Source organism: Haemaphysalis longicornis, unplaced genomic scaffold (assembly GCF_048455015.1).
Source record: "Haemaphysalis longicornis isolate Haplotype H1 unplaced genomic scaffold, Haemaphysalis longicornis Haplotype H1 scaffold_3, whole genome shotgun sequence".
Taxonomy (NCBI): Eukaryota; Metazoa; Arthropoda; class Arachnida; order Ixodida; family Ixodidae; genus Haemaphysalis; species Haemaphysalis longicornis.
The window spans coordinates 10131343-10147341 of record NW_027526335.1 but is presented as its reverse complement, the minus strand read 5'-3'; the positions used below and the strand labels follow the sequence as shown (position 1 = coordinate 10147341).

Below are 15999 nucleotides of genomic sequence, written 5' to 3'. Positions count from 1 at the left end.
TGCTGCTGAAATGTATTTACACGCGTTATCTTTGATTCTCGGGGAGGACAAGCTAAGCCTACCAGAGTAGGTCGATTAAAAGGCATACAGAGCAAAATGGCGGCGCCCATGAACCGTCGCAGTGTAAATAAATGTCACGTAATGTCAACTGAGCAACGATCATGCTGGCGGCACGGGACAGTAGGGGAGAAGAGTGCGGTACTCTGTACCCTTATCTGTAACACTAGCCGAGCGCAAGCGGCGAGCCCATTGAGACGAAGGGAAACACTACATACCCTCCTCCATCACCAATAGTAGTGGTCTACAACAGCTTTGCTGTACATCCACTTTTGCAGGGCGAGAAGGCGACCAAGTTTTTCTGTTGGGTTGTCGCTAGCTGTTGAGATCGGTAGCGAGAACGTCTGTGTGTTTTTGGTAATACGAAGTTTAAAATCTGTTATATCTCTTGGTCACTGTCATTCTTCTAAAGCCGCCACACGAGCGCCACGTCGTTTTCCTTGTTTTTACACGGTCAGTTGGGCATAACTGCTTGAAGCCAAGGTGTTCTTCGTGCCTCACAGGCGACGAACCACTGCTCGCTTTTTTCCCCCTGCTTTTCCCTTTTTTTCCCCCTTTTCTTCCATTTTGCTTTGCAACAGCTCAAACTATCGGCCTTAAAGCGTGCACCGCACCCTGCTTTCAACACGCTTGACTCGCGACGTCAAACGCTATTTCGGGTGGATGGCGTGATGCTCGGAAAAAGCTGACATCAGCGTCCAACGTGCTCGAAACATTTCTCAAGACGAGTTCGATCCGTACGCGTCTCAAAAGCGGGGGAGGGTGGTTCGATGGAAGCGCGGGACGCAGGCTGCGTCCCGAAACGAAACCTATCTCGCACCGACACCTGCACCCAAGCGTGGCTCCCACCGTGTGATGAACAGGTTTGAACGTGCACCACGCTTCCAGGAAATCGGCGGTTGTCCCAAAACGTTGTCTCACGCTCGGCGTGGTTCGTATACCAGATTCGTACGCCTTCGTTTGGTCATTCCACAGAGACGTGAAGAAGGCATAAACAAAAGGGCGAACGAGTCAAGCCCGCGAACAAAGAAAATGTCGCTTATAACGAACAGAGAAAAAACGGGAACACATTTCAATCGAATTCGGTTACCGTAGTCGTGAAAAGTCGTGAAAAGGTTGTGTTCCGGCCATTCAAAAGAAGGAGAAATTTCGCGCATGCGTAGAAATGCGGTTTCCCGCCCACAGCTGACAGGTATACGGCCGGAAGACAGCACGCTGCAGGGACGGGTGATCTTTCTCTCAGCAACCCCTTGCCTCGCTATCATTACAGCTGACCGATTTGCTTCCGTATTCACGGGAGGATCTCCGGCGCCGGGCACAAAAGTTTTACGCGAGTTTCTGCCTGCGATGAAATCCTCGGGATGAATTACGGCGCATCGCCTCATGAATAGGTCACCGGTAAAAAGCGCAATTTTCTGTTCCCGCAAAGTCCCGCCACTTCCGGTTCAAGAGCTCTCCCCTCCTCCCGTGCGCCGACATCTTTCACGCATGTGTGTGCGTTTTGTTTACCTGTTTCTACAGAAAAAAAAAACGCTCATGCACCGCGCATTCAATGAACAACAATGATTAATCCTGCTAGGGGCTTCTCTTAACGGTAAGCACACTGTGACTAATAAACAACACGCACACACGCACGTGAAAGCCGCCAGGGTACGGGAGGGAAGGAGAAATATTGAACGAACCGGAAGTGGCTGGAGCAGACGACGTACCCATTAGCCTTCGCGCTTTTTACCTGTCACCTATGAAGCACATGCCAGGTGACCTGCGAAGCGGTAGCACGGGGTTTTCCTGGGCGGTTAGGTAGCAACCGCTTGAAGTGCCTGACGTGCCGCGTACATGACAGCAGCTAACGTGTGATATAAATCAGCAATAAAGAAATAAGTGGACGCTTTCTAAACATTTGACAATACGTGATGGAAAAAGTTGCAGAGACATCTACGTTTGGATCCTACGATGCAAGGCGCGATAGCGATACTTCGACCCCCACGGAGCGTTTCGTACGCAGTTGCTGCATTTCCGATCTATGCTTCACCAGCACTAAAGGTCATCGAAAAGCTAAACACCTAGAAACGACGGTTTTTAATCGCCGTGGCCCAGGATAGACAAAGGCTCTCTACGCTTCTGTGTCTTAAAATGCGAGCGTGAGAGATTGCGGATGCCAGGTGTTGGTAAGTTTTAGAGAGAGAGAGAGAGAGAGAGAGAGAGAGAGAGAGGGGGGGGGGATCTTTGTTCAGGAAGAAATAGTTGTGGTAGGAAAATGGGGTAAAGAGATGGCAGGGAGCTCAAAGGTGGAACCTGAGTCAATGGCACCAGATGCAGCAGCTCCTTCCCTTGCCCTGTAAATCAGCTCGCGCTGATCTTGGTATAACGAGCTGGTCAAATCTGCCTCCCGTCTCTCGAGGAAGTGGAAAATGTTATTTGTTTGAGTTGTTCTCCCCTGACCATACCCTTGCACATGGCTAGGTTGCGTGCCAGAGGGTGGATGTTTCTCCTGTTTTAGCACAGTTTTAAGTTTATGTCTGTTGTTCTTACAGAACACCTTAACACACATAGATTTTCAGATACTTGTGTTGGTTTTTCGTCCACAGAGTTCGTTATTCTTCGGCGTTGAGACCTCGTTGAAGCAAGGGGAAATATCATGTTCCTAGTCATAGTATGAGGATTCGTTCTTACCGTTTTTTGAGGAGGGCAGTAGGGTAGTCGGGATCACAAGGAGCGTGGTATTTGAGTTCATGTGTCTTTTGGTCAGTGCGTCGTTTTCTTCCAAGCAATTAGGTCCTGGTGTCCACGTGACGTTTTTAACTTTTTATGTTGTGGATGGCAATAATGCACCGAAGCGCTTAGGTATTCTGCCTGCCGATAGCAGTACAATGTTCTTTGAGAGTCTGTAATGATGTTACGCTTCTGTTTGAAACTTCCGCTACTCGGGTTGCCAAGAGGATTGCTCTAAATTCCACTTGCTTGTTCTTGTATGTTGGAGGGTCGTGCAGTCACAAATATTGCCAGAGTAGTCAACTACCACAATTGGGGCCTCGTGCTTTTCTACTCCCCGGAGTCGGTGTATACTGTGATCTCATGATATTGGAACTTTCCCCGAATGAACTTGATCCTGCTATATCACCTGGATTGAATCCATATTATTGGTAAAGGGGAGTTTTTTTTTTCTCTTTTTTTTTGTGCGGGGTCGCTGGATCGGTGTCATGTCTATCATGGCGTGCAGTAGTTTATTTTCAAAGGGGGGCGGGGGGTGCCGGTCGGCGGGTACGATGGCCCCTTCCGATTTTTTGTGCTGGGAGAGTGGTTGAGGGCATATTCATCGTGATTATAACCAACATCCTATTTAGGACGACTGCAGCCTGAAGGCCCCTCCTATTAACCTTAACCCGCTGCTGTCCTGTGCTTTCCGAGTCCATTCCTTGCTCCGAATATTGTTATTTCATCCCTCCACCGAGTCAACGGCCGTCCCCTTCTAATTCTAGAGCCATCTATGCACATGTACATTGTGTTACCTAGGTGGTCCACACTTGTTGGTTCGTCTCACGGTCAAAATTTCTAGGTTGTGAACTGCTTTTTATGCTGTTCTAATGATGGTGTTTTTTTTTTTACTTTCTTTTGGTGCAGGTAAATTTGTGGTACGGCAGTCTCTGCAATATTCTGGTTATAATAAGCGGTTGGATGAGTCTTATCGTTTCGTTTCTCTTTTTCTTGCTCTTATCTTCGTTGGACGTTTTGTTTATAAGCAATTGGTTAAAGATTTTCTGTTTTTGGCGATTGTGAGTTTGGAACTACTGCCCCGCCGAGCATTCTTAAGTGACTTTTCCTTAGGAGGACATTCGTAACTATTTTTAGGGTGATTTTCAACTGGGCCGATTGGCGCCATTTGTCGTTTACCAAAACGAGCTTGCAGCGTAGGCAGAACCGTGGGAATTCTGGAAGTATTTTGAAAACCTATGTGATTAGACGCTATATAGTGGGCTTTATTTTAGTTGATGGAGGCGAAAAGCAAAAACGCCCGTGTGTACGAGATTTCGGCGCACGTTAAAGATCCCCAGGTGGTCGAAATTAATCCGGAGCCCTCCACTACGGCGCGCCTCATCGCCTGCGTTGCGTCGGCGCGTTAAACCCTACAATCATCATCATCATTTATTTTAGTTATTTTCTGTTTATAATATATGCCTTCGTTGATTTCTGAGAGACTGGCGTTCATCCTTTGTTTCCTGTTTTAGTTAGGTCAGCCACTGTTGGTGCCGGCAAAAGTACCGCTGGAAAACACACCCCGGTGGCTCGGTGGGTAAGGCGTTGAGCTACTGATCCCAAAGACGCGAGGTCGATTCCCAGCCGCGGCGGCCGTTTTCCTGATGGAAGCAGAAAACAAAAACGCCTGTGTGTCGAGATTTCGGCGCACGTTAAAGATCCTAAAGTGATCTAAATTCTTCCGGAGACAACCGCTACGGCATGCCTCGTAGCCCATGTGTAGCGTCTGGGCATGAATTACCGGGAATTTGTTTTTTTTATCTTCTTGTGTAAACATATGCTTTGCTGTGATGACGTAAGTTGCGGACACGGCTGGCTACCGTATCTGCCCGGCGTGCTACCACCGACTGGGCATAGAACAAACTTCACCGCGCAGGCGCGGCACCTGCTCAAAACACGTGTCCTTTCCTTCGTATCCGACGTCGTATCATTGCCCTCCTTTCTACACTTCTGTTACCATTGCACCACATTATACATTCAGAGGAGCCCTCGAATCTTGCTGCCTCAGTCGTAGCTTCCGGGTGGCAGCGGTGACGTATTTACGTGGACGTTTGATGAGCACGGCTGACAGCGGATGGCTAGGAGCCACGGGGAAATCGAAAAATGAGCCTAATAACACTATCGCGTTAAAAAGAAAACATTGTATGTATTTTAAATATCCCACAGCCGTTTCGGGAGGAGCAAGAGCAAACTTTATTCAGACGAGCCTTAGGTGCTGATTTCTGGGCACCCGCCTAATGGGTGGTTTCCTCTGGTCTGGGATACCCTGGCCTGCGCTGGCTACCCGGACACTCTCTACCAGGCAACACTGGGAGGAGAGGTCGGATCTGGTCAGCTGTGCCGCCCACTGCTTGTATGTGAATTGTACAGGGCCGTCCACGCTAGGTGCGAACACGGCGCAGCGTGGCCTCGCTCTGCGGAGCGCCAGCGCACAATCTGCGGCCGCGCATCGAAGCTAAGCGGCGCAGCCGCACAGGGGCTTGGAGGGGGGGCTTCGTGTCGTCTGCTAGCGCGGGAGAGCGCCGTGCCTGCTTTGCTGTGAAGCACGCCTAACTGTAGGCATGCTTGTAGCGTCTAAGCACGCCGCGACGGCGTTGCGGGAAAGCGCACTTTCCTTACTGCTGCGCGCTGTGTAGTTTCTGCGTACGAGAACTCACAGCTTCCGCTTTTCAGTTCCGGTATTGTTGCAAGTATGCAAGTATTGTTGCAAACATTTGAGGACTGGCTTGCTTTGGTTCAATGAGAGACGCTGTATAGAACGGCATCGTATAATTTCGGCCACTAGGATTCATTTAATGCTCACTAGAATTACGCAGAACATAATTGTTTGTGCATTTCGCCTCCGTGGAATTTTGGTCACAGCGGCTGGGTTGTGATCTGCCGAATTTCTTCCCTATGTGTATTGGCTTTTTTCACACATATGAATATCACGCATCGTCGAGATGGTTCAAGCAGTCGCCCAGCCAGGAAGTCACGCCCCCAGCATTATCGTCTACTCTACGGTCGAGTCCTGGACTGGTCCCACTATAGTGTGCTAAATTGTAATGCATACGTCATTGGTTGCGCTCCCTACAGCGCTAGTTATTAAGAGACAGCGGCCCTTTCTTTGTTGCCACCTGTACGCATCCTCCTTTCTGGTAAGACCCGTACTTCCTCGCAATGGGCCTGCGTGAGCAATGAAGCTGTGGTCACCAGTTCCATGCTACACAATTGTGGAACAGCTTCTCCGTTCTTTAGGTCCACAAGTTCGGCGTTCTTCTCTTTGCTATCCCCACACACATGTCCTAGCCAAACGCCACGAAGAGAAAAATCACCAATATGTTCAATACATTTTCAATATGCTTAACAATGCATGCAATGCCTTACATTAAACAAACACTTGCATTGTGGACTCGGCATATTCTGATTTCTTTTCACATTTACGATATTTCTTGTCGATTTCCATGAGCTCTTTGATAATATTCGAAGTCGCATCGAGCAATCCGGGAGCGTTTTCGAGCAAGACCGAGCATGTGAATACTCCGATCAAAAAAAAAAATTCGGGAAGCTAGCACTCACGCGCAAGACTTCAATGTTGAAGCTGTTGTAGGTGAGCTTTGCTGGACGCAGCTAAGCTTTATTATCATTGTTTATTTTCATACTTGCGGTGCCAGTAATCGTCGTCATATGCATCAAACCGGTCGTCGTCTTTCTCGAAGCGAGTGGTGGATTGAAAGTCGTCCTCTGCATTGTAGTCTTCAACCAGCTCTTCGTCATCGACTCGAGACGCGGTTGCAGGATCTGCAAGTCGTCTCGGGAATTATTGGCACACTCGTAGCCATGTCTCCAATTATCCACAATTGGCCGCGGTGACCTCTACCAAGCAGGATGTTTTTTTTTTTTTTTTATTTTAGCATTGGACTTTAGCATTAACGCTGAAGTTTTCTTACATGCGCGGTAGGGATTGACGACATCGCTGTTTTTTTTTTTTTTTTTTTGTTATAGCCAATGCGCGAGCCGGGCACTCGGCGTTTTCCGCAAGGTATGCGCTGACGAGTGCTCGGCATGTTCTCGCTTCTCGAGGTTTTTGCCAGTTTTTTATTCCCAAATCCACTGCGCGTGCCGGCGACGCTCGGAGGCCGCCGCAAGCACGCACTCACGAGCCTTCAAAATTTTCTCTCTTTTTTTTTTTTTGCTGCAACGGCGGTCTTACGGCCAGTAACATATCCGTTGTTAAAAAAGCCGGCCGGACGGCATATTCGGGCATACGGCCATCTGCTTTAGAGAGCACTCGCAGAAAATACAGCTTTGCTCCCTTACCCTCTTTAATTCCAGGTTGCGGTTAAACCCCTGAAAAACCCGCCAGGACTAGACCTGGTCCGCCGCGGTGGCTCAGTGGTTGAGGTGGTTGGCTATGCTGAGCCGGGAGACCCATGTCCGATCCCAGTAGCAGGTGCCGCTTTCAAAAGAGGCGAAATGCAAGAACGCGCGTTTGCTGCGTGGTATCAGTGCACGGTACAGTTCCTTGGGTGGTTATTCGGAGCCCTTCTCTGCAGCGTTTTCGTAGCAAGAGTCGTTTTGTGGCGCTAACCCCTATAACCCGAGCCAAACCAGTTCTGAAATGCCTTCAACCTTCAACAATACTTGCATTGAATCGGCACCGCGGAACTGAAAAGCGGAAGCTGTGAGTTCTCGTACGCAGAAACTACACAACGCGCCGCAGTAAGGAAAGTGCGCTTTCCCGCAACGCCGTCGCGGCGCGCTTAGACGCTACAAGCATGCCTACAGTTAGGCGTGCTTCACAACAAAGCAGGCACGGCGCTCTCCCGCGCTAGCAGACGACACGAAGCCCCGCCTCCAAGCCCCTGTGCGCCTGCGCCGCTTAGCTTCGATGCGCGGCCGCGGATTGTGCGCTGGCGCTCCGCAGAGCGAGGCCACGCTGCGCCGTGTTCGCACCTAGCGTGGACGGCCCTGTACATTAGGTGTAAGGTTGGCTTCATTTGACAGCCTCGAATAGGGTGTTATAGAGTGGTATAAGCCCATAGTAAACACTTTCTAAATGAATGTCCAGCGACATAGCATGGGCATAGCTGGCATGGATGCCCAAACGTCGGGTTAGCGGTTTCTTATTTAAAATGAAAATGAACACCTTTTGCGAGCCACGCATCAAAAGCCGGTGTACACGCTGTGTTGAACTAAACCTTGCATCTCAGGTTCTGTCTGAATTATTAAAAGCGCTCCAGCGAAGTTGGCAGTGCTAAGTTTAACTAACGATGCGTCAGAGTGTCAGGTTCTAGGACAATAAGGAATACAAAAAGAAACTCTGTGAACCAGCCTACGTTTATATTGCCAGGGTCTTTCAATGCTTTTCTGGTCACGAAACTCCGCCATAACGTTATGGGAGCAGTTTGCTATATCGCCGAAGCCCCCACGGAGTGGTGCTGGGAGCATGGAGGGGGCAGACGAGACCTGCGGGTTGCGTCGACGAAACTAGGCTCCCACGGAATCCGGTGGCGTCGGCAGGTTGTTTTCCGCAGTTTCAAGTAATTTGTCGATGTGACACTTTTGGTCGTATTGCAGAGACTGCTGTTTGGCCTGTCGCTACGGTAGCATGCTCAGTCCCGTCAGCGTTTCTGCGTGTTGTAGTAATGCGTGTTGTAGCAGGCGTGTTGTAGCAGGCAGCCCATACGGCTGCGAAGGCGAGAAAACGGGATCACTGAGATGGTTAGAATGCAAAGCACAGTTGGCACGGTGCGCGAGAGGCGTGCGAGAAACGTCGTGCCGAGGGCTTCGGAAGCCGGAGCAAAGCGTGCCCATCGGTCCGAGCCTCATGCTCGCAAGAGAGAGGCAACATGAGCGCACGCGCTCTTATATGGTGCCGACAGTACTTCTGTAACATGGTACCCAACAGAAACCAGGTGATCCATTGCCATGATCGTTTATCGTGTAGTAATGAATACGTGGAGGAACAGTGGAGCGTAAACGGAACCTGTGTGACGTCCCGTTCAGCGAACTGAGTGCAGTGTTACCGGTGATATTGCTGTTGCCGATATATGGACTGATGAAGCAGTAGCTGTCGTCGAGCGCGGCTGGAGACGATACAGACAGGTCAAACCGGCTTGAAGTTTACAAGCCGATTAGTTAACAGCATTAAAGAATTCTTGTGGGAAGCAAACATGGAACATCTTGTTCTGCGCTGCTCCGCTTTTTATCTTCATAGACTGAACCATAGTGTTTTTCAAGATTCAGATATAGAAGCATTGCATAAGGACATCCTTGAACATCCTATAGCACCTGCTGACCTTAGCCAAGTTCGGCGTTGCCAGCGGCCTGACGATCGTGATTTAGTGGGCGTCTACCTCCTTCCCTATTCCTCCTCTTCCCGCATCAGCGACCTTCGGTCCTCCCCTTCCTAATAAAAGAATTTACATCTATTACAGAATTGTTGTTTCCTTATTGTCTGCACCGCGAGATTTTTCCCTGCAATTACTGATGTTTCTATTTTCCCTTTTTTTCCGTAAGGTACGGATTTCTCAAGGAAATCATGTTCAAGTACACAGTAAGTGCTGTTTTTTCTATCATTTTTATGGTTTTGCATTCGTACCTGCGACTTCCATTAGTCGTGATTCAAACTAAGCTGCAATTTATTAAGACGAAAGCCTTACATATCTCATTGGATGGCTGACTTCTAATGACCCCGGCGTCGACACGAATGATACGAAACCACCAGTGAATCAAAGCAAGCCAGAAGTGAATAAAAACATGCCAGCCGTGTATAAATGATTATTTATGGTTGCCAAAGGCAATTACTGATCCAATTATGATTGATAGTAAGGATTAGTGAGGTGAAATTATGGTAGATTAATGTGAATTAAGGTAGATTAAGGTGGATTCCATCCTCACTCATGATACACCTTTTTTTTTAATGCGATAGATTGCCCTACGGCATAACAGAGAGGCTTATAGGTACAACATTGCACCAGTTGCAAGCAGTTTTTCTTTTCTTCTGTGTATCTGTGTGCCTGTATGTGTTTCGCCTGCTTAGCTGACTTCTGTAAGTTTTCTTTTCTCAACCTATTAATTTTTTTTGCTAATACCACAGTAATCATACATTAATAATAAATAAAATTATGGTGAATTAAGGTGGATTAAAATGAGTTAGGATGAAATAATGATTGTTTCTAAACATGGGTTATCTACCCTGTTTTGGTTGCACACAAATAGCTTCTACGACATCACGTGCCGTGACATGCCTGCTTTCTCACTATTTTTTAGATCTCTCAGGCCGGGTGCACAGTTACAATCCTTTATATGAACGAAAAAGAAATGTGGCAATGTCACGTTCTTTATCTAAACGACATGCTCTCGAAAGAGGTCATTCACACATCGGTCGGTTTAATGGCCGATATAAACTTTACCAAAGGACAACATATCTCCTAGACCACACCTGTCGCTCATTTAACGAAGGGCTTTACATGCTTCTTTCACAGTTTTGGGCAGACACTCCTGATTTTTGTAGGGTTTAACGCGCCGACGCAACGCAGGTGATGAGTCGCGCCGTAGTAGGAGGTTCCGGATTAATTTTGACCACCTGGGGATCTTTAACGTGCGCCGAAATCTCGTCCACACGGCTGTTTTTTGTGGGCAGACACTGTGTTGACGCTATTCGCCAGCGAAGCTGGGCAACTTTTAAAGGGACGTGTCTCTTTTTTCAAATGCTTTGCGGTGGCCCTTTGCAAAACAGCTTTGGTCTTTCTTAGCCCAGTTTCAGCACGGCAAAAAACATCAAGCGCAGAAAGCGTGTGGTTCGTGTGCGGTATGAGGTGTTCGTGTTCAGATAGCATTTCACTTATGATTCGGAGTATCTAAAGTGGAGCAAAATAAAATCCGAATTTTGGAGAATTGGATCTATACAAGATTTAGACTCCGGAAAACACCCAAAATTTCTCTAAAAAATAAACTCCGAAAAACACCCTCCGAATTCTACCAAAAATAGACCCCGAAAACCCAGAGCCCGACTCATAACCCAGGTGTGTGCCTTCGGCGTGTAAAGCCTAGTTTTGAATTTTTGATGAGAATGGTGGGGGGGGGGGGGGGGGATTACATGGGGTGTTCCCGCCCAGCGTTTCAGCCGCCGCCGCTGGATTTGCTTTTGATCAGTGCCCGCGCGGCCGTTTTCTGCGCACTTGCAAATGTCTGTGGATCGCCTTGCGCGCCGTCTGAGTACAGGGTGCACAGTGGTCCTGACAATAGAAGAGAGTCGCTATGCCACTGAGGTGTCCCCCACGCGTGGCAGCGCATTGTCCGTCTCAGCCGCGGCGTTCCTTCCAACCCTTCCTCTCCGGCGCAGCGCCAGGCGTCCAAGATCGTGCAGCTGACCGAGGACCTGTACAGCTGGCTTCCCGTGGCGACGCTCATCGACAACCGCGTCTTCGTCGTCCACGGCGGCGTTTCCTCCATCACGGACCTCAAGATCGTCTCCGCCATCAACAGGCACCAGGTACGCATTCAGCGCAAGGATGCATGTGTCATCCTGGGTGCGTATGCACTGGAAAGGAGTTTCTTTTTTCTCACCGCTTTCCCTTGAAAACACGCGATCGTCCGTATATATTCCCCCAGCAACATTCCCCCCTGCCTCATATTTTTGTCCGTGCTGCTACTTGAAGTTAAAGGGACACTACTTGCTGTTCTCACTCAAAGCCCACGCGTTTCGCAGATCTCTGGGCTTTTGTTCGACGGCCACCAACAATGCCTTGCTTGTCGAGAAATTAATAATTAAAGCTGCCATTTCTCTGTCTCCTTTCACTCGGTGATGCATTCCACAGCGCTCTAAATGCAGGAGTGTGTGTCGCACGGCATCGACGCAACCAAGCCATCTGTACATTTTCTTTTTAAATCTGCGCTTCTATAATAGGCTCTTCACACGCAGAAGAATTTGAAGATGGGTTGAGTACTCACGGCCGAAGGAGTTCCATGTCTATCGTATACACCCTTTCGACGAAGTCTCATATTTAACAATTGCGCCACATTTCCCCGTTCTACAATGAGATAGAACTGTGTAGGCGTCAGGGCCGCCTAAGCAGGGGCATGATGGTGCCAACGCGTACTTGTTGGCTTCGGGCGTGCAACCGGCTTCTAACCCGCTTCTTCCCCTTTGTCTCCTCTTGGCAGTTCGTGACGGTGCTGCAACCACCGCTTCACCACGGTAGTTACAACGCCAACGAATGGAGGCAGGTGAGTGCACACGCACGAGGGCGCCAACTATAATCGCTGCCGCGCATTTTCATCGGGCTGATCTCCGTTGCCTTGATGCGACAAGAAGAAGGTGCCAACACTTTCCAGCTTGTATGGTGGCATTCGTAAAGCAACTAGCACTGGGAGAAATATATTTGTTTCGCAGGCTGAATTTAATGTCATTGGGTGCGAATAAAAAGCATTCAAATTATGTAACTAAACAGGGTCAACGGATTTGACATTTTTATCAAATTGAAATCGAACTTGTTTCCTTAAATTCGCCCGAACATACGTCTTGGGTAAACGAAGCGACCGTCATATTCGCAGCACGATCATTTTTTGTGGAATTGCTTTGGTTTGGGCGAGTTGGTTTTGCATATCGACTGGAAATTTCAGCTTGAACAGAAAAACGATAGGACTTAGGAAGGAAACTTAGGAAGCACTTAGGAATTAGAAATAGGACTTAGGAAGCACTGTGTTCGTGTTTCCTTCCTAAGTCCTATCGTTTTTCTGTTCAAGCTGAAATTTCCAGTCGACATTTTTTGTGGTGTGGAATTTTCTTGAATTGCCAATTAAAGAGAGATAGAGAGAGAGAGAGAGAGAGTAAACTTTATTCAGTTTGTCAACAGTGATGCTTATTCGTCGGCCGTGAGCCCTTGGGCTCTGGCAGCGTCCTTAGCCAGCTGGACGGCCCAGAGTTGATCTTCCGGGCAGAAGCTGAGCAGCACGGTCTCCCGCTGCTCACTGTTCGTGATTGTGCGGCCGTTTGTGATCGCCTGCGGACATTGCCATAACATGTGCGCCAGGTCCGCTCGTTCCTGGCATCTATGATACTCGGGGGAGTAGCACCCTCGGTATAGCAATAGCTATACACAAGAGGTTTTGGATACGAGTGGGAGGCGTTGTGCTGCTGAGCACGAGGTCGCGGGTTCGATTCCCGGCCGCGGTGGCCGCTTTTCTGATGGAGGCGAAAAGCAAAAACGCTCGTGTGTACGAGATTTAGGCGCACGTTAAATATCCCAAGGTGGTCAAAATTAATTCAGAGACCTCCACTACGGCGCGCCTCATCGGCTGCGTTGCGTCGGCGCGTTAAACCCCATAATCAATCAAATCAATTGGATACGAGTGGGTCTGTAGGAGTCGCCAGACCACCGAATGCAGCTTACTGATGGATGGGTGCGCGCAAGAGAAGAAAAATATTTCGAGTAGCAAAAGAACAGGCACATAAGCAGCAGAAAGTGCTGGATGTTTTTTTCGATAGTCCACGAATGTCTCCAAACCAGACAGACCTTGCAAAGGAGGCTCAAAAATTTGCATGAATGTAAGCATGTGGACGGGTCAAAAGAAGTTGATGTTTGTTGACGCGTTGTTGAGGCATATGCGGCTGTCTTATTGGGAAAGCCACTCTCAGGGACAAAGAGCGGCCTCACCGCATTTGTCGCCTCGGAGGGAGGGGGGGGGGGAAGCAGGAGAAAGGGCTTTATTGGAGAGAAGCCGACGACGAACTTGGTCGCTACCGCGCGCATCCAAGATATTCGCGAGCGGAATCCTTAATAAAAGTGTTTGGCGGCATTGTAATGGAACAGCGCGCGTTCAAGGTATGGAGTACGCCGATGTGGCACCAGGCATGCACAAGCAACGCGGAAGCGTCGTCGTGCTGACGAAACATCCCCCAGCATACCGCTCGCTTGCAAAGTGTTCGCGTAGCCGCGAGCCGTCGTTTACAAAACAGCACGGAAGGAGATTTGATTGATTGATTGATTGATTGATTGATTGATTGATTGATTGATTGATTGATTGATTGATTGATTGATTGATTGATTGATTGATTGATTGATTGATTGATTGATTTTTCTTAGCATTCCCACAAAGCAACTCGTGGCATATTTATTTACATTTTAAGATGGTGGTCCCGCAGGAATTCCGTACGACCGCCATCTCTCTCAGGTAGCAACATAAGGACTTCAAGGGGGGAAAAAAAGCAATTGTGTCAGTACGCGATGTGCAGGTCATCGTGGGGTGAGATTTTGCGCCGGCGCTGATTTCGAGCGCGCGCGTATTCGCAGTTGGTGGACCTTCTGTGGAGTGACCCCCGGCCCCAGTCGGGCTGCCGACCCAACGAGATGCGCGGTGGCGGCAGCTTCTTTGGTCCGGACGTGACGCAGGCCTTCCTCCGGAAGCACAAGCTCGACTGGATCATACGTTCGCACGAGTGCAAGCCCGACGGCTTCGAGTACACGCATAACGGAAAGGTAATTCCTCCACATGCGCCTCCTCCAGCGCTCCTCGCTTAATCGCAATCTGTACGCATGCGCGAGCCTCCACTATCCTCACTCTGCTAGACCACATCAGGCGTAGCTTGAACCGGAAGGTACGATGTGAAATCGGCAGCGCGTGGGGAATGCCCGGCCGCCCGGGCTGTGTGAGCGCGCCTCTGTGCACGTTACCGTGTCAACCGGGACACATTCAGCTGCATCGCGGATCAGTTCGACGTGAAAGTCAGCTTTCAGGCAGCTGTGCTGCCTAAACGGCTGTAGGGACGCGTACAGCAACTGTGGACATTGCTCAAATTTACTGCTAATTGCTTACTTTAAAACCTGGGTTCTTGCATTCCCGTACCGAATTTCCGACAGGAAATAAATTGGCTGCAGCCTACGCCAATTACCAACAGCCAGGTGCTAAGTATACTTCGACACTGGTGTGCCGGAGGCTACCTGATGACTATGGAGTGGTCTCGTGATCCAGTAGCTACCGGTTCAGAACCTACGAAGTCAGCTGGTTTGCAGGCGGCAGAAGGCCTCCACCGTCATTCGTGCTTTTGCCGCAAAGGCGCTAGACAGTGGTTTCCGATCATTTGCACGAAAGACAAGGGCAAACATTTTGGTGCGATCTGTTGCAGATCCGTTATAGGTGCTAAGCACCTATAACCATCAGTTTTGTTAGTTGTATTGAGACACCGTGGTTTGCTGTAGATGTTTTTTGTTGAGGCACCATTTGCTTTATATGTCCCTTCGCCGAGCGCGCCGACATGAGAACTGGGGCCCACAACGCGGAGTTTCATCTTTTTGCACAAGGTGCGCTTCCACTCCATTTTCGCCGCTGACGTCAAGCTCCCCCACAGTGTTCCGGAGGCTTCGCCCATCACGAGAAACAGATCCGGCCGGTGTGAGTCTCCTATGCGTATGCACACAAACTGACCCGTACATGCTTTCTTCTCTGCACATGACGTCAAAAGTCGATAGCGTTTCTGTCGCCCCCGCTCCGTACTGCCCCCCCTGCGGTTCCCTGTTACCCAGGGGAAGACGTCTCCCAATCGGGCTCCGTCGCCTCCGTCATGCGTGGTAGTGTGGAGAAGAGCGGCCAGCAAAAGTTGTTGCCTTGCTGAGCAAGACAGGAAGCCGAAGCAAAACTTAAATGGTTTGAAGCAAAATGGAGAGACGAGCTAGTTGGTTCGCAATTTCCATGAGTGAAACTTAAGCGCATAAATTTTTCACAGGGACGAGAAAGGGAACGACAGAGGCGCTTACTATCAACTGAAAGTTTTAATGAAAACGAATACACATTTATACCACCCCCAGACCGAACAACCCAGCACGTGTGCCCTTCGCACACGCGTACGGCCGTACAAGAGAACCGCCCCATTCCCTTCTCGTTTCTCTTCTCCTTTCCCTCATCCTCTACCCCCTCTCCTGGTTTATTGCATGGCGAGAGATGAGCCGAAGAAATGCACGAACAGTACCCTTCCGGGCGAGCTTACAGCAATTATCGAACAGAGCGACAGCATGGATTCGCTGCTGCAAAACGAATGCGAACTGCGAACTGTCCACCGAGAAGGCGGATTTTATACACAATAGCTGTAACAGCTGCGCGGCTTTCGTAGCGCTTCTGTGCACGCGGCCCAAAAATAGTACAGACACACGCAGCACTCTTTCCGAGTTCGTGAGGGGCCGGCAGTAGTGGCAGTAGCGGAGCTAG

At 49.3% G+C, this 15999-nt stretch overlaps 1 protein-coding gene across 1 annotated transcript in view; it reads left to right on the top strand.

The window, feature by feature from the left end:
* Rdgc (retinal degeneration C) overlaps positions 1-15999 on the top strand; it is a 202863-nt gene that overhangs the window by 171364 nt on the left and 15500 nt on the right. Inside the window, exons 7-10 of the mRNA XM_077702291.1 lie at positions 9313-9349; positions 11141-11290; positions 11962-12024; positions 14091-14276. Coding sequence (XP_077558417.1) covers positions 9313-9349; positions 11141-11290; positions 11962-12024; positions 14091-14276 — 436 coding nt within the window. The remainder of the gene's footprint in view (positions 1-9312; positions 9350-11140; positions 11291-11961; positions 12025-14090; positions 14277-15999) is intronic.